Source organism: Nelumbo nucifera, chromosome 6, assembly GCF_055504915.1.
Source record: "Nelumbo nucifera cultivar China Antique chromosome 6, China Antique-T2T, whole genome shotgun sequence".
NCBI classification, from domain to species: Eukaryota; Viridiplantae; Streptophyta; class Magnoliopsida; order Proteales; family Nelumbonaceae; genus Nelumbo; species Nelumbo nucifera.
The window spans coordinates 65,340,088-65,358,912 of NC_142654.1; the positions used below are offsets into that span (position 1 = coordinate 65,340,088).

At 38.6% G+C, this 18,825-nt stretch overlaps 1 protein-coding gene across 6 annotated transcripts in view; it reads right to left on the reverse strand.

The window, feature by feature from the left end:
• Positions 1 to 18,825, reverse strand: part of LOC104606809 (RAD3-like DNA-binding helicase protein) — a 52,850-nt gene that overhangs the window by 19,718 nt on the left and 14,307 nt on the right. For all 6 annotated transcript variants that reach the window (XR_736826.3, XM_088889898.1, XM_010272180.3 and 3 more), the window contains 16 exons: positions 18,182 to 18,257; positions 17,722 to 17,786; positions 17,588 to 17,632; positions 17,381 to 17,481; positions 17,155 to 17,296; positions 8,333 to 8,394; positions 8,182 to 8,255; positions 8,030 to 8,100; positions 7,486 to 7,573; positions 7,341 to 7,413; positions 7,170 to 7,265; positions 6,905 to 7,013; positions 4,997 to 5,090; positions 4,817 to 4,900; positions 4,573 to 4,729; positions 4,173 to 4,363 (listed from right to left, as the gene is read on the reverse strand). Coding sequence is in view for 5 of the 6 variants with exons in the window: in XM_088889898.1 (XP_088746024.1) it covers positions 4,173 to 4,363; positions 4,573 to 4,729; positions 4,817 to 4,900; positions 4,997 to 5,090; positions 6,905 to 7,013; positions 7,170 to 7,265; positions 7,341 to 7,413; positions 7,486 to 7,573; positions 8,030 to 8,100; positions 8,182 to 8,255; positions 8,333 to 8,394; positions 17,155 to 17,296; positions 17,381 to 17,481; positions 17,588 to 17,632; positions 17,722 to 17,786; positions 18,182 to 18,257 (1,528 nt within the window). In the remaining variant the exon portion in view is untranslated. The remainder of the gene's footprint in view (positions 1 to 4,172; positions 4,364 to 4,572; positions 4,730 to 4,816; positions 4,901 to 4,996; positions 5,091 to 6,904; positions 7,014 to 7,169; positions 7,266 to 7,340; positions 7,414 to 7,485; positions 7,574 to 8,029; positions 8,101 to 8,181; positions 8,256 to 8,332; positions 8,395 to 17,154; positions 17,297 to 17,380; positions 17,482 to 17,587; positions 17,633 to 17,721; positions 17,787 to 18,181; positions 18,258 to 18,825) is intronic.

Genomic DNA, 18,825 nt, shown 5'->3' on the forward strand with positions numbered 1-18,825 from the left:
AATCCGAAGGCCTCATCCTTCCTGATGCCACCCTGTACTGTCAGCTTGTTGGCTCTTTGATCTATCTTTCTATGACTAGGCCTGATATTTCACATGTTTAGGTCATCAATCAATTCGTCTCTACCCCAAGACAACCTCATATGACTGCAGTTCGCCGCATCATCCGTTATGTTCGAAACACAACCTCTCAGGAACTGTTTTTCTCTTCCTCATCATCCATATAGTTGAGGGTTTATGCTGTTGCTGATTGGGCTGGTTGCTCTAACACTCGCCGATCCACTACTGGGTGGTGCGTCTTCGTGGGTGACTCTCTCATCTCCTGGAAGTGCAAGAAACAGCAAACTGTCTCTAAGTCTTCCACAGAAGCCGAGTATAGAGCTATATCTTATGCATGTAGCGAGATTGTTTGGCTGAAGCCACTTTTCATTGATCTTGGGATTTCTCTTCCTACTCCTATCCCTCTATATGCCGACAACACCAGCGCTATCAAGATCACATCTAATCCAATCTTTCATGAGATGACTAAACATATCGAGGTGGATTATCACTTTATTAGAGACCTTGTTGCAAGCTCTATATCTCTTCCTCATGTTGCCTCTAACATGCAGATTGTCGACATCTTCACCAAGGCCATGACTAAGAGCCGACATCTCATTTTGTGGGCAAACTGATGCTGATGTCTACGAATCAGTTTGAGGGGGAGTGTGAAGATATATCTTGATGTACACTATTAGAGTAGTCCTTGTTGTACAGTATCATAGTTCTTATTATTTTATTTGTTCTTTTTATCTTTCAGCCCTGTAAGGGCATTCTTGTAACTGTACATACCTTTTATCTCTTTAACATAAAAGAGGCTCTTTGGGGTGGGGGTCGACGATTCTTGACACCCCTGGATCTGGTTTCTTCTAGATCTGAATTTTGTTCACAATAAACGTATGTCGAGTCCTTTTTCTTTATTTCATTCAGATGTTTGGGGTCCTTATAAAGTAATGTCATACAATGGGCATAAATACTTTGTTATTTTTGTTGATGATTATTCAAGGATGACGTGGCTTTATTTAATGAAAGAAATGAGTGAATTGTTTGTCATTTTCCAAAAATTTTATGCTGAAATTCGCAACCAATTTGGTGTCCACTTTAAAATTTTTCATTCCGATAATGGCTGTGAATATTTTTCTACATCATTTCAAGAATATTTGGACCAACATGGCATTATCCATCAGACTTCATGTACCTACACCCCACAACAAAATGGGGTGGCTGAGAGAAAGAATCGTCATCTTTTGGAAACTGCTTGATCCCTCATGCACCACATGAATGTACCCAAACCTTTTTGGAGTGATGGTGTACTTTTTGCTTCCTGATTAACCGGATGCCACGTCTATCCTTGATGGTCATTCTCCATTCACCACTTTGTTTCCTACATTGTCACTGTTTCCTCTTTCTCCTTGGGTTTTTGGGTGTGTTTGTTTTGTTCATAATCTGGGACCGAGAAGGGACAAGTTAGATGCATAATTCATTAAGTGCATCTTCCTTGGCTATTTCCGGACTCAGAAAGGGTATAAGTGTTATCATCCTAGTTCTCGACGTTCCTTTGTGTGTGCTTATGTTACTTTCTTTGAATCCATTCCGTTTTTCTCGGGGTCAGGTGATGTTTCTTCCTCCTCACCACCTCCTCTTCCCCTTCCAGTTGCAGATTCCATTCCACTTGTTCCAACTGTGACCAAGTCTTTGCCTCTGGTGCCACCACCTATTGAACGGCCACTTATTCGTCACGTGTATACACATCGCCAACATGTATCAGCTCCTCCTCTAGCTCCATCATCGTTGACAGATCCAACAGTTGTACCCACACCAACCCCAACCCTAGTGTTTGAACTTGATGTTCCCATTGCCTTGCGGAAAGGTAAACGCAGTTGTACCCTTCATCCTATTTCTAATTATGTTTCTCTCATTCACCTTTCTACTTTTCATCGCCAGTTTATCTCCTTGTTATCCTCTGTTGTTGTCCCTAAGGATGTCCAAGAAGCTTTTGCCTCTCTACGGTGGTATCATGCAATGGAAAAAGAACTCTCCGCTCTAACTCATAATCATACATGGGACCTCACCACACTTCCTCCTAGTAAGCAGGTTGTCGGTTGTAAGTGGGTTTACACTGTTAAGTACTTACCTGATGGTAGTGTAGAGCGGCTGAAAGCTAGACTAGTTGCCAAAGGGTACTCCCAAACCTATGGCCAAGTAATGCTTAGAGCTTGCTACTTCTCCCCGGTTGCTAAGATTGGTTCAGTTCGTGTTGTAATATCTCTTGTTGCTATGTATGATTGGCCTCTCTATCAGCTTGATATCAAGAATGCTTTCTTACATGGTGATTTACTTGAGGAGGTCTATATGGAGCAACCACCGGGGTTTGTTGCTCAGGGGGAGGATGGTAAGGTGTGCCGACTAAAGAAGGCCATTTATGAACTTAAACAATCTCCTCGAGCATGGTTTAGTAGGTTCAGTGAGATGGTAAAAAAGTTTGGTATGAAACAGTGCCAAGTTGACCATTCAATCTTCAATCATGACTCTCAGGCTGGAAAGATCCTATTGGTGGTGTATGTAGATAATATTGTTATTACCGGGAATGATAAAGTGGGAATTGATAGGTTGAAAACCTTTCTGCAATAACATTTTTAGACAAAGGACCTTGGTAAACTAAAGTATTTCTTGGGGATAGAAGTAGCAAGCTCTAAGCATGGTATTAACTTGTGCCGGAGGAAATATGTTCTTCATTTGTTGGAAGAAACAAGATTATTAGGTGCTAAACCGGCTGAAACACCTATGGAAGCAAACACTAAGCTGAGTAGTGATATGGGTGAAGAGTTTGAATATCCTGGCAGGTACCGGCAACTAGTAGGTAAACTGAACTACCTAACCATTACTTGGCCAAGCATTTCATTTGCAGTTAGTGTGGTAAGTCAATTCATGCAAAAACCTCGGGTTCCACATTAGGATGCAGTTCTAAGGATTGTGAGGTATTTAAAGGAGGCTCTTGGTCGTGGTTTGATATATAGAAGTGGAGGAAAACTTGAAATAGAAGGATATACAGATGCTGATTGGGCTGGTTCTATATCTGATAGGAGATCCACTACAGGCTATTGTACTTTTCTTGGGGCTAATCTGGTGACATGGAAAAATAAGAAGCAGACAGTTGTGGAAAGAAGCAGTGCAGAGGCAGAATATAAAGCTATGGCACATACTACTTGTGAATTAGTGTGGCTGAGGAACCTTTTACAGGAGATGGGATACACTGTTGACACTCCAATGAAGCTCTACTGTGACAATCAGGCTGCAGTCTATATCTCTTCTAATCCGGTGTTTCATGAGAGAACCAAGCACATAGAGGTTGACTGTAACTTTGTGAGAGAGAAGGTGCTGAGTGGAGTAATAGATACTACATATATTAACACAGGAAACCAATGGGCAGACTTGTTTACCAAAGGGTTGAGTCGAGGAAGAGTGGACTACATATGTAACAACCTAGGACTATATGATATATACTCACCAGTTTGAAGGGGAGTGTTAATGTCGACTGTGTAGGGGTAATTTTGTCTTTATGCTTATGTTTAAGTTGCTGACATGTAAAGTTATGTTAGTTCTTGTGTCCCTCACTTATGTAGGGGCAAAGGTGTCATTTCTTGATTAATAGAAATATAAAACAGATCTTGCCAAATGGAGAGAGACTGATTTTCTCTCTTGTTCGAACCAGACTTTTCTCCCTCTCTATTCTCTTTTCTTCTTCTTCTTTCTCTTCTCCTCTTTCTCTTATTTCTACTGTTACCATTCTAACAGAATTCAAAGGCAGGTTGGAGTCTAATAGCCTCTTTTTTTGTTATGCTACAATCATGGCCAATATTCACAGGTGAAACTGAACTAACACTTCTATTACTACATACCACTATGCAGAACCTTATTTCAGGGAAACATCCATTACAATCAATTGGAAGAAGATGGCAAAACTGGTTTGTGGTTTGGCCATTTGGTTCAGTCCTAGATCTTCTAGGACTTGGCCTCGTACAAATCAAGACATGCCTGAACCTAGGCAATTAAACAACCATAGTCATTAAGAAGAGCAAAGTAACAAATAAGAGTGCAAAAGATAAATTTCTCAGGGTTCAGCATGGAGTGCATACCTTTCCCCGGCAAACAGCAAGAAAAGCAGCACCCCTTTTTGAACAATTTTGTGGGGATGCCAAATCAGAGTGATTGGTGCCCTGCTTTTTTCCTCTTCTGCTTTTACCAGAAGAAAGTCTAGTACCACCATGAATTGCATCATAATAACCCTTCAAAACAGGCTCAAACTCGTCTTGGTTTCCTCTAGGCTCTGCAAAAACTTACATTTTAGATATTATCCATCCCCCAAGGCCTTACACATAAAATATTCTAAATAAAGTCTATCAAAATTTCCATCAAATTTTTATCATCTGTAGCAAGAAGGCTAATGAAGTGTATACAAAGAAAAGATGGCACTTTTTTTAGCAACCATAAAGAGCCCAATGCATCACCTAATGCAATGTGATGGAGAATTCTTACCAACAAATAGAGTCTTTTGTGCATTTAATCGAGACCATTGACCTGTTTCACGCCAACGATTGCATAGCTTTTCCATCAATTTATAGCTGGGGAAGAAAACAAGAGCACCAGCTGGCACAATCTTGCAAATTTCCTCTACAGAAGCACCAAGTGCATCCTTCAAAACCAATTTCCATTCATTACGACAACCAAGATAAGCCCATGTCAACAACAAAAGGTTCAATAGTAAAGCTTTAAATCATACCTGGAAAGCATATCCATCAGCTGTTTTGTAACTAGCATTCAATGGGTAATTCCCTGGACCAGTAGAAATAGCAGCAGCCCAAAGCTACAATAAAAGAAGACCAGTGACTGTACCAGTACAGATATAAAAAGCAGATCCATCCACAAAGGACCAAAGAAATTGCAGAAAAAAGCAATTCACCTGTGATTCCACATCAATTACATGTGGAGCCTCCATACAAGTTTCAAACTGAACACCAAGTTCAGATGAGAAAGATCCCATTGGGGACAATGTCCTGGAATAACAAAGAGAACGAAAATTTATAAGTAACTTGAAAAGGCAAAAGCAGAACAGTGGTACACACATTATGATTGAAGCAAATGCTAGGAGATCTAGTTGGATGCAAGGAAACCAGGGGTAAGGAAAAGAAAACTGGGTTGACATGTATGTTACACTGTTTAGTACCTTGATTCTCCAACATAAATGAAATAAAGAAGGAAACTCTAGATTTAGGAAGAAAAAGAGAAAATTTGAATGTGTTGATGGCACAAAAGCACCAAACTTTGGTGACAAGAAAAAGGCTGGCCTTATGAAAAAAGGACAGGCAAGTTGCTTGTGGGTCCTATGTATTTGAACACCCCCTCCATCCAATCCACATTTTCCCCAGAGTCTGGTCTAGGGTTTCCCCACTCCCCAATTATGTTACAGGATATGGCAAGGACACAGCTGAAATGTTATCAGTTACAAAATTTATACTAAAAAACAAAGTGGTGGAAGGGAACTCACTGATAGTGGTAAATTGGTTCAAGAATAAGAGTCAAGGCTCTCAGCAATGTAGACACACTGAGGAAATTGAAACAGTAGTGAAGGAAATGCCCACCATCAAATTTAGGGCCCATTCATTGCCTCTTAACGCTGAATGCTGAAAAGCATTCATGTGTTTTCAGAGGGAATCAGAGCATTCAGTTCCATTTTTGCACTTCAGCCTTAAAGAATTATTATTATTTTATTAATAATAAAAATGAATAATTAGTTACATAATTAATTAATCATGTAAGTATTTGTTTTAAATATTTATTCATTACTTAATAATTGCTCAATTCTTTAAAATATTTAATTATTTATAATTTTTTATCAATTTCATTGTTTATAAATTATTTTAGATTCATTTTATTAATTGTTAATTAGTTTATTAAAAAATTAATTGTTAATTAGTTTGTTAAAAAATTAATTGTTAATTAGTTTGTTAAATAATTAAACAAATTTCCGCATATCCAAGGTTAAACTGGTCAATTATCAATTTTCAGAACTCAACATTCAGATTTCAGAACAATATTTTCTATATTCAGACTTCAAAACGAAGAATAGTTCACTAACTACAATACACCTCTAGAAGTAATTATTACAGTTTCAGACATCAGAGGTATTCAGATATCAGACTTTGCAAATGAACAGGCCCTTAAATTTTTTTGCTCTCATACAAATAAGATGTACCTCTTCATTTACAGAATTGAGCAAGCCCTCCTTAAAGGGAAGCCAAAAATAAGTAAATCATAATATTAGATGGATTATCTATTCATAAAGAGCTTTTCCAACAGGCAGAAGGGTATAGATTGGTAAGTTTACATAGATTTTCTCAGATGACAAGGTTCATCAGATTTTTTTCATAAATGAGACTCATCAAATTTTGTACAATTCTAGTATTCTACTCTCTTATACAAAAAGGACTGCGGCTATTCGTTTACAGAATTGGGCAAAATTCTCTTCAAGGGAAGCAGAAAATAATTCAACTAATAAAATCAGATCGGGCACCTAATCATAAAGAGTTTTTCCAACAGTAAATTAAGTACAGGGAGATATTTGCAAGTGTATTTGTATTTTTGGTAGAAGAACAAATAATAAAGATTATCATACAAAAAGAAAATAGTTATTTTAATTATGGCGTGCATAAATCCATGATGAATCAACATAAAGTCAACAAACATGGAAAAGTAGTGAGGTAATCAATATAAGTCACATATATAACTGAATACCACTATTAGGAAGTTACAGTAATAGGTGTGTAGAGATAAACTCAAATTAGTGGGCTTTATATGCCACGGCAATTACCCTGATGTAAGAATCACTGACATAGATAGATCAGCAATTTCCTTGAATACAACAGCAGGATTCAAACACCAAAGACTCAAGGAATATGTCCAGCCACTAGAAGCATGCCCTGCACAAAGTATTAGTAAATGCTCAGGGTTAACATAAGTACTTAACTAGAACACTTCAATCTCTGGGGTAAACCAGCTTGTTATGATACAGGTTTATAAAATGCAGGGAACCAGAACACTTCAATCTCTAAATTATTAAAGGAAAAGCTTCTCACCAGCGTCTCTTTTGACATATTGCTGTAATGCAAGCTGATAATCAGGCACATGAAGCCCATTTTCAGAGAAAAAATAACTAAGGGAACAGAAGAGCCCTGTGTAATATGTTATGGATAATTACTAAAGGAGAACTTAATTGATAATCAACAAACAGTAAGATGAATATCTACCTTCTAGTATTGCCACTGACATGCCACTTAAATGAGGTCCCTCTGACTCTGCATCTGATGCAGCTCTGATTGCCTTGACCAACAAAATCAATCAATTGTATATAAAACTGGCCAGAAGTGAAGCCAGAAGAAAATGTTTACATACTTTGTTAGCACACTGTTTCAAGATTGGAAAACACTGCTGAGAAATACCAGCTTCTTGAAGCTCGACTAAAGCCTTATCACCAGTCCAACTGCAACAAAAATATACACACCAAAACAAATGTGAAAAGACATGAACACCAAAATCTTTTTCTCTTTGGAGGTTTCAACAATATATTTAAATACCAGTTGCCTAGGCAACAACCACCTTGACAAAGTTTCACCTATACACATTAACACCAAAATAAATTTGATCAACTTAAGAACAAGTAATAGAGTTGTCTGGACACATTTTCTATCTAATTTTGTGCACTTTGGGTAATTTCAAGCATCTTGTAATAAATCAATACTACTTTTGTTGAAAAAGAAATATGAATTGGCATGATGACTTTTTATCACTAGGTTAATTAGAAATCCAAGTTTAAACAATTTTCAAGCATCATAAAGACTTCATATGCACCTATCAGATGCTAAAGCAGTCATATGATGAAATTAGCAGATCATCCTTAATACAACAGATAATAACAAAATTGTCAAAACTAACTCACCATGAGCAAAAACGCTGAAATTCACGCTTCTCTAAGGTACATTTTCTGCTGCCCATCCAACTGATGATTCCCTTCATAATTCTAGTTTTCAGTGCTAAGCAGATAACCTCAATCCAAAGATTATCTGACAAGATGTCAAGTAAAATGAATACCTGAATTGTCTCATGTAATGGTTGATAAGTCACTGCATCAGCCAAGGACAATTGCCCCAACTCCATCTGCAATGCTTTCATGAAGAAAGAAAACAATAAGCATAATATAGATTTCACAGAAGAATAGAAAAGTGATGGATGCAGAACCTACTGTACAGCATATCTTCTTCAACTTCCACACTACCAGCACCACGTGCCATGTCCTCTATGTTGCTATCATAGTAAAAACAAATTTGAAATAAGATTTAATCAGATATAAACCCATACATTTTGGCAAATGGCAAGAGTTATGCCAGGAAAGTCTCTCAAGACATGATTTGCATTACAGTATAAATACATGTAAAAAAAAAAGTCAACCTATCTACCCAGAAGAACAAAAAAGTTACTTTTGATAGTAAAGAAAAAATCATTAAAAAGAAAATGAGCATACAATAGTAGGTGAGGATAAATCACCAAGAAAGGCAATAGAATTATATAACACAATAACATCACCCAGCCCTCCAAACAAGCCAAATCTCACCAAGCATCATTCTAAAATAAAATAACTAGCCAACATCACCACTACCAAATCCCCACTCCAAATCAACTAAAACCAAAATTAAAGAAAAGAGAACACCTTCAATATATGCATTATAAAGTGCCTGCTCATGCACAGCAGTAAAACCCTAACTGTTCAACGTTTCTTTCTAAAAACCCAGAAGCCATCACTATTCCTTATCTAGAAAAAACCATTTTTATCATCCTCCAAGTTAGTCCAACTTTGAGGAAATGGAATTTTTAATTCTATAACAACCAACTTTACTATAGTGGTCACTTAAATCATTAACAGAGCTGCAAGTCAGGCTTCCCAATTTGAAAATTTTCAACTACATCAGGCACAGGGTTCGGGCTGATTGAAAATTTAACAAATTCATAACCCAACGGGACCCAAGTTGCATTCCTAACTACATTGATATACTAAGGCAGTGCCTGGCCACCTTAAATATACATTCATATACTAAATCATCCATAGTGCCATAGTGAGGTAGAAATTGAAGGAATGTCATTAATAAAACTATGTCAGTGTGGTTAAAGTAAAGAGGTGTTTCTGTTGTACATGTAAATAACAAATATGTGATTAATATATACCAAAGAGACTAAAAGAAAGCATTATAAGATAATTAGATCAGAAATTCAATTATTGAAGGGGTCTCTAAAGTAATAAAATGCTGATTGGGAAATAATCAGAAGGGTTCTTGGCAACACTGATATCAGATTAGAGAAGTAAAAGAATTAGTAAAGAATCCGGTGTCAGTCAGAAGGTAGGTACCTAGACCTGCTAACAGTCTAGCAGATGAGCTGGCTAAACAGGGGGTGGGAGGGAAGCAGATGTTTTGGGGAATTGTGCAACATGGGAGAATTGTATTTGATACTGTAAACAATTATGGTGAGCCAAGGCGGACTGTTGAGCAGGAGACCAAGAAGAAGAAGAAAAGGAGAAAAGAAAAAGAAAGAAGGAGAAGAGAAAGAAGAATAAGAGGCAACTGAGTTAAGGCCTCAACCAAACTTAGCTTCAGTCGAGTGAAGCTTTCTATTTATACTGTTCTGGCCATACATAACAATATGTATACAGAATTACGAAAATACCCCTGCGGGTACTAAGCCTGTGTACAGTACATATATTACACCTGTTAACACTCCCCCTCAAGTTGGGGCATAGATATCAATCATGCCCAACTTGTCACAGAGACCTTGATGTCTAGAATAGTTTAGCCCTTTTGTAAATAAGTCTGCAAGTTGGTCTTCAGAGCTGATGTATGGAGTGCATACTTCGCCTGTGATGATTTTCTCTCTGATAAAATGCTTGTCAACTTCAATGTGCTTTGTTCTATCATGTAGTCCCGGGTTGGCAGCAATACTGATAGCTGCCTTGTTGTCACAAAGTAGAGTCATGGGTTTACCAACTGGAAAACCCAACTCTCCCAATAGATTCTTTATCCACATACCTTCGGCTACTCCGTGTGCCATTGCACGATACTCAGCTTCAGCACTGGATCAAGCTACCACGGTTTGCTTCTTACTCCAAGTAACAAGGTTCCCTCCTACAAAGGTGCAGTAACCACTAGTAGACCTTCTGTCACTTTGAGATCCAGCCCAATCCGCATCTGTGTAAATTTCAACCCTCAAGTGTCCATGTTTCTGGAATAATAAACCAGCACCCAGGAACTTCTTAAGATACCATAGTACTCTCTCTGCTGCTTCAAGGTGGGTGGACCTAGGTGCATGCATGAACTGACTAAGGACACCAACAGCATATGCTATGTCTAGACGAGTCATAGAGAGGTACAACAATCTCCCTACAAGCCTCTAAAATTGCTTCACATCCTTAAGTGGTTCACCTTGACTGTCACTTAACTTATGATTGGGATCAATGGGAGAGTCAGCTGGTTTAACCCCAATATTTCCAGTGTCCTTAAGCAAATCTAGGACATATTTCCTTTGAAAGATGAAGATACCCCTTTTTGTTTGGGCAATCTCAATCCCAAGGAAGTATTTGGCGGGACCTAGATCTTTCACCTCAAACTGAGTGGCAAGGAAGCCCTTCAAACTTTGAATTTCATCCTTCCAGTCACCAGTAACAATTATGTCATCCACGTATACTATTAGGGCAGCCATTTTACCTTCTACTCTTTTTACAAACAATGCGTGATCTGACTGACATTGCTTCTATCCCCTCTTTTGGACTGCAGTATGAAATCTGTTGAACCAAGCCCTTGGTGATTGCTTCAGCCCATATAAAGACTTCTTCAACTTGCACACCTTTTGTTCACTTCCTTGAGCCAAAAAACCGGGGGGTTGAACCATATAAACTTCCTCTTCAAGGTCACCATTCAAGAAGGCATTCTTGATGTCGAGCTGATGTAGATCCCAATTCAAATTGGCAGCAAGAGAGAAGAGGACTCTAATAGAGTTCATTTTGGCAACAGGTGCAAAGGTTTTTGCATAATCAACCCCATATACTTGAGTGAAACCCTTTGCCACTAAACGAGCTTTATACCTCTCCACGGTTCCATCAGCCCCATGCTTAACAGTGAACACCCATTTACATCCAACTGGATCCTTTCCCTTAGGGAGATCAACAAGTTCCCATGTGCCATTCTTATGAAGAGCATCAATTTCTTCCTTCATGGCCTTCATCGATTCTAGTACTGAGAGAGCTTCTGCCACATTCTTGGGAATAGGGATACTGTCAATGGAGGTAAGAAAAGCACGAAAAGAAGGTGAGATGTTCTCATAGGAAACAAAGTTGGAAATGGGGTGTTTGGTGGTGCACGACCCAACACCTTTCCTGTGGGCAATGGGAAGGTCAAGATCATTAGCAACAGGGAGGTTGGGAGTCTAGTTACCTGAGTGAGTATGATCTTCTCCCAAGGAATCTGATGGCATTTGAGGTACGACTTCTGGATTCTCCTCAGCTCTTGAACCTGATTGGCCTTTACGACGAAGAGAAAAAACACGAAAAGGTGGAGGATCAAAAGGAGGAAGGGGAAAAGGAGTAGGAAGAGGAGGAAGTTGAACCAGTTTCTCCTCATACCTACACTCCCCCTGAGGAGAAACAGGAAAGAAGGGCTCATCCTCAAAGAAGGTAACATCCATGGAGACATAGAATTTTCGTGAAACAGGATCAAAGCAACAATACCCTTTCTGAGAGAATGAATAGCCAAGAAATATGCATGGGATAGCACGAGAGTCCAATTTTCCCCAGGTGGGGGAAAGGTTTTGGACAAAACACCGACAACCAAAAACACGGGGAGGAATAAAAAGAAGAGGGGCCTTAGGAAAGAGTAGTTGATGTGGAGCTTTGTACTCTAACCAACGAAAGGGCATTCGGTTAATGAGGTATGTAGAACAAAGGACGACCTCAAGCCAAAAACGTTTGGGAACATTCATGTGGAGTAGTAAACCTCGTGCCACTTCAAGAAGGTGACGGTTCTTCTGTTCAGCCACACCATTTTGTTGTGGCGTGCGAGCACAAGAGCTCCGGTGAAGTGAGCCATGTGAAGCAAAGAACTCCGTGAGGTCACTATGAAAAAACTCTTTTGCATTGTCTGATTGAAATATTTGAATTTCGGTCTGAAATTGGGTGAAGACCATCCGCTGAAAATCTTGGATAATTTTTGGTACTTCCTCACGGGTTCGCATTGGATATACCCAAGTGTATCTGGAATAATCATTAATGAAGGTAATAAAGTACTTGTAGCCACTCTCAGAAGGTAAAGTAACAAGGCCCCACACATCCGAATGCACAATGTGAAAAGGAAACTCAGATTTACTATTTCTTTGAGGAAATTGAGTTCTACAATGCTTGCTTAATTGACACGTTTGACAAGAAAAATTGGAAACAGACACGGACTTACACAATTCTGGGAAAACAACTTTCAACGACTCAAAAGACAAGTGACTCAAACGACAATGCCATAAATACATTTTACTCTTTTTGAACTGACTCATAGACTCTGTAACAAGAAGGCCAGCCGTATTCTCCAACATATAGAGTCCATCAACCATATCATCCCTACCAATCGTCCTCCCCGAGGCCAGATCTTGAATCACACAATAGGAAGGGAAAAAAGTCACGGAACAGTTTAAGGAATTTGTAACACTACTGACTGAAAACAAATTCATAGAAAATTTTGGAACATGAAGAACATTAGAAAGAGTAAGGCCAAGGGGAAGAGAGAGAGTTCCTTGACCAACTATGGGAGAGTATGATCCATCAGCTAGTCTCACTTTATCTCTTCCGGAAAGGGGGTGATAAGTTTGGAAGAAAGAGGACATACCAGTCATGTGTTTTGACACTCTAGAATCAATGATCCATGGAGAGTCAAGGTCGTGAGAAGCAACATGGAAAGCTGTGGCAGGATCACCTGATGTGGATGCAAAAGAGGTGGTGGGAGGAGCATCCATCTAGCGAATTGTTCTACCATAAAGTTTCAAATGGTCACGGAAGAAATTGACAATATCCTCTCTTGGGTCGGATCTAGAGTAGTTATGTTAGCCATGTGGTGGTTGAGTCACAGTGGAGGTGGAGGGCTGATTCTCTCGAGTAACCATATTGGTCATGTGATGTTTCTTGGTACCTTGCTGCCCGGGTCTTCTAATACCATCTGATCCTTGCTTCTTAGGTAAATCCTGAGCCCACTTCGATTTCCCATGGAGAGATCCCAACAAGTATCTTTGGTGTGTCGGGGCTTTTGACAATTAGTGCACCACAATTTTTTGCTTTCTTCTGGAGATCCCCTCTCTTGAAAGAAAGTCCACCACTAGTAGAGGGACCCCCCTTTGCCGCCAACACAATTGCATCCCCTCCGGTGCTGTTCATCAAGTTCCTTCTACTCTCTTCAGACTGGACAAGAGCATAGACCTCCTGAATTGAAGGAAGATCCTTAGAACTTAGAATTTGTACTCTGATGGGTTCATAGATAGGATTGAGACCATGTAAAAAGGCAAACACCCTTTGCTATGAGACAAGTTTCTTATACAATTTTGCATCTTCCTCACACTTCCACTCAATGTTCTGGTAATGGTCCAGCTCCTTCCAAACAGTTGTCAGGTCAGAGTAATAAACTGATAAACTCCTCTCCCCCTGTTTACAAGTAGATGAAACTGCTTGTAATTGATAAATTTTGGCATAGTGTCAAAGTTCAGAATATGTGGACTTTTGCCTGATCCCATATCTCATTTGCAGTTTCAGCCCACATGAAGTTCTTCCTTATTTGAGGTTGCATGGAGATCAAAAGCCATGACATAACCATATTGTTCTCCTGATCCCATTTATCATGTTCTGCATTTCCAGAAAGTGGTTCTTTGATTCTTCCATTTATGTAGCCTACTTTTCCCCTTGCAGTTATGTATAGTTTGATCCCCCTTGACCACTCTAGGTAATTTAACCCGTCAAGAGGAACAACAGCCATAGGAAAGGATAGATCACTGTTCCCACTCATTCCATTCAGCATTGTGGAGATTCCGGATGTAGCTGAATCTTCACTACTCATGATTCTCAGTTCATAAATACACAAAACCAAAGCACAGTCTTATAGAGTTGCAACAGTCCACAACAAGACACTTGCTGATTTTCGGCCCCACAGAGAACCAAGCACAAACACTGCAACTGTAGTACTAGGGGTTATCACCTACACTGTGTAGGAGTCCACAAAACACTATACGAACTGCACATGCAGTGTAACCAGGTTTGAAAGTCCTACAGTTCACAACTTTGATACAGCTTCTCAGCCCCAAAAAAAAGGACACAGTAGGAGCAGCAACACGAGTGGTGATTCACCACACCTAATCGACTGATATCCACTTTCTAGGGCAGCCGAACAGTCACTCAAGTTCTAGGGTTCATCAACAGCCCCTTAGAGTGCAGACTAGGGCAACATACAATCGGAGGAAGGGGAACAGTCCCTACTCAGATTCTGGATCATTAACAGTCGTGCAAGAAGTCATAAACAGGAAGAGAGAAAAAAAATCTCAGTACCAGCAATAGGCAGCACAGTCATCAGTCATGAACTCGAATTTCCCTTTAGGTCAGATTGCAATAGGCAGTTCAGTCATGAACTCGAACTCCCTTTCAGGTCAGAGCCTTCCTTCGAACATCTGGGATGGATTTCTACAGTCTTCTTAGCCGAAGCAATCCAGTTACCAGCAAAAATACATGTAGCCGAACCCTTTTTCTGTGCTAGGAAGTTGAACAGTCAGCATACTTGTAGCAGAGCCCTACTCGGCAGTGGAGACTAACCGCAGCACTAGAAAAGCTTCCTCTTCCTTGTCTTCGAGCATCAGTACTATAGCTCCTTCGCAGTAGAGGAAAGAGACCTCAGCTAGTTGTTTTCTAGGCCTGGACGAACCTGCTCTGATACCATGTTGAGCAGGAGACCAAGAAGAAGAAGAAAAGAAGGAGAAAAGAAGAAGAAAGAAGGAGAAGAGAAAGAAGAATAAGAGGCAACTGAGTTAAGGCCTCAACCAAACTTAGCTTCAGTCGAGTGAAGCTTTCTATTTATACTGTTCTGGCCGTACATAACAATATGTATACAGAATTACGAAAATACCCCTGCGGGTACTAAGCCTGTGTACAGTACATATATTACACCTGTTAACACTGACAATCACAGAACTGCAATGTAAGTTAACAGTTACATCAATTAATAATTTTTTTTTCAGTTGTTGATAAAAGAATAATATAATTAGGTCAGTAAAAAGCCAAGATGGGTGAGCAGCAAGACTAGGAATGACAGGATTAGAAATAGGAACATTCATGGAGTTTGTGGATTGCCCCATGGGTGAGACAATGACAGAAAGTTAACTGAAATGATATAGCCATATATGCAAGCAACCAATGATTGCATATGAGGAGTAATTCTGCACAAACCAAAAAAGAGAAACCAAAAAGAAATTTTTAACTAATCTCTAAACCTCTTTCCTCTAGTAAGACAAGGCAAAACCAGATCCTTGTGTAACATGAAAAATATTATGGCATATCCCAAATATTTTATAAGGATTCCCATATTTTCTAAGAATATCCGGTCCCTAAGGAAGACCATATATCCTTGTCAAGATGACAAGTAGGCATTTTGAAAAGTTCATCAAGCATTCTCCATGTCATAACAAAACGTTGGTAAATATTTATCTTGTTCACAGATAGATTATTATGGATTGATTTATCTTGTTCACATTGTTCTTTCAAGAAATTAGAATTTGACACCAAAAGAATAGTATATCCATTGGGTACTAGATTAAATTTTAAGTATGATGGAAAGGGGATTGTGACACAACTAGAGTTGTATTTAAATTAACCATAGTGTCATCCTGATAGAAGATGTCAAATAAATTTTTGTTCAATAAAAGTCCAAACATAACTCTTCTATAATTCCAACTATTTGAGGTCACCTATAGGAATCCCATCTCACATTGTGCTCAATCAACCAATAAAGAGGTTAGGGACACAGTTTTGATTAGAGCAGTACACTGGCTGAAGTCCATAGATTCCTTTTCAAATGTGTCAATGGACAATTTGCTCAGAAAATGGAAGAAGTGGCTGAATCTCCATCTCCTAAGACTGTTTCTAGTTATCAGTGGTATCCACCAGAAAGAGGCTGTATCAAACTAAACTTTGATGATAGTAGTATGGGAAACCCAGGAAGATCAGGTAAAAGCAGAGTATTTTGTTTTATCAAAAAAAAAGCAGAATATTTTGTTTTACCAAAAAAAGCAGAGTATTCAGAGACGAGGAAGGCAAGATCATTGCTCTCTATTCTGGTCCAGTTGGGGAAGGAGGTTCTCTTAGAGCAGAAGTTTTAGCCTTGATGGAGGGTATAGAAAGGGCAAAAGAACTGAACATTAGAAAACTGATTATTAAGGGAGATCCAAAACTGGTAGTTAGTTGGATACAAAGTAGAGATGTGGATGTACAACAATGAAAAGAAGAAACTTAGGTGGCTGACAAGAGAAATGAAAGTCTCTTTCAATTGGATAAAGTGTTGTGCAAATTCTGTAGCAGACGCTTTATCCAAACAAGGGTTAAAAAGAGAAACTTTATTCTGGGTACAATTGTAAATCAGAAACTTGCGTGTGGGGAGAGAGAAGAGATTTTGTCTCTCATTGTCTTTTTACCATTTACACCTTGTACTTGTCTATTCTGTACATTCAGCATATATTTCTAACAAAAGTTTGATGTTATCAATAAAAAAAACATATCTTTGATAAAAAAACCAATCAAAATTTAAATAATTATTTCAAAATATCCAAATCAACTTCTGAATACACTAAGATTAAGTACAGTGCTCCACAAGGAAAGATGCAACTAGCAACATGTAATTAATAAAAGGGGATATTTTGTCCAAAGTGCAAGTGTCATTAACAATACTAGAGCACTGGGGAGAACTGACAAATTTGGAATTCATTCAACAGCAATAATAAATTTTATAAGCTTACTGGGCTTCATCAAGAATCACAATTGCTCCTTTAAGATCCACTTCCATTCCTCTCCGAATTATTGGACTGATGACATAATTATATGGACAGAAAATTAACCAAGCATCTTCTGACAGACCCCATGCTCCAAAGTACGAACAGCCTACCATACAGACAAATCTCATAAGTGTCTCTTAAGTGCAATCAAATTTTCAACTTGCATAAGAATAGATCAATAGAATTAAACCTTTGACCAGTTGCCCAACTTTCACAACATCTTCAATATCATGGACTTCATAGCATCCACCTTTCTGGAGGGATGGATGATATTTGACTTTATGTGCATTCCTATTTGTGAAATAGATTCAATACTCTTGTGGGAAAAACAGGAGAAACCAAAGAACAAACAATAACCTTCCAGTGCATTATAAACACGGAAAAAGCACCAACTCACTTGAATTCTGGACATCCTATGACTTGGTCCTTCAAAAGCAGCTTACTAGAATCATAAATACAAAATGTTAATAAAAGATTTAAAGAAACGGATCCCAAAAACAAAATAAGATCCTTTGAAGCTCTGAAGCACACCATTCTTCTTGAACATTCTCTTTCCCACGTAAACGTTTGTTGGTACAGTAGTGTTTCCGTGATGCCTGTAGCACACACAAAGGGATCAACAGTAAACTTGTGCAAAGAAATATTTCTGAGAGGAAATATTGAAATGCATAACTTAAAGCTATAATGAAAGAAAAGAATGTAGTAAAAATTCAACATGCTAGTTCACATAAAAAAAAAACAAGCTAATTGAGAAAACCACTTCCCTGTACTCAAGCATAGACAGAAATAGCACAGAACAATGACCAAACCGAATTGGCAATGATAGAATATACAACATTTGCATAAGAGAAGCATGCCATTGAGAATATATGGCAGATACAACAACTGTTGAAACATGCAAGTTTAATATTGCAAATATTGGTACACATGTACTTAAAGTATCCTAGAACCTAATAATTTCACAGGCCCTGAGAGAAGGAAGAAAACCTACCAAAACTGCCATTGGCACACGATAAGATGTTTTGCGGTATTCACGAATCAGTTGACTAATTTGCGAATGTGTCCTCCTAACACAAGCAATGCAAACAAAAAAGTAAAGGTTGCTCGAACCAAGAGAACTGGTAGCTAGAAGTAATTGCTGAAAATATCAATGTAACCCCTTTAAACGAATTAAATCCCCAAAATATTTTAAAAAGCTAATTGTAGAAGCAAGATGTTTCCCCAACAATATTTAAGCCTCATCAACTCATCAAGATAAGGTGAACCTGTGCCCAGAAACTCATAAAAAAATGTGCCCAAAACTAAAGCTACCACAACTAATAGTCTGATATGATAAAGAATTTAATTTTTCTAAATAACCCGTATTTGGAAATGCTTACAATGTGCTCTATCAAAAGAAACATGCTTTTACAATGTTCATCTTCTTTCAACCTAACTCAGCCTTGGCCCTTGCTAGTTGGGGTAAGCTACATGCATCCTGCCCGAGCCATGTTTTCTGCCAATTGAAGTCCTTAAACCACTTTTTTACAATTTTACCACTTAAAACCATTCACTTTTTAGTTTCACCTTGCTCCTTTAGAGCTTTCTACTTGCTCCAAAAGTTACTCCAATTACAGACAAGATGTGGAAAAGTCC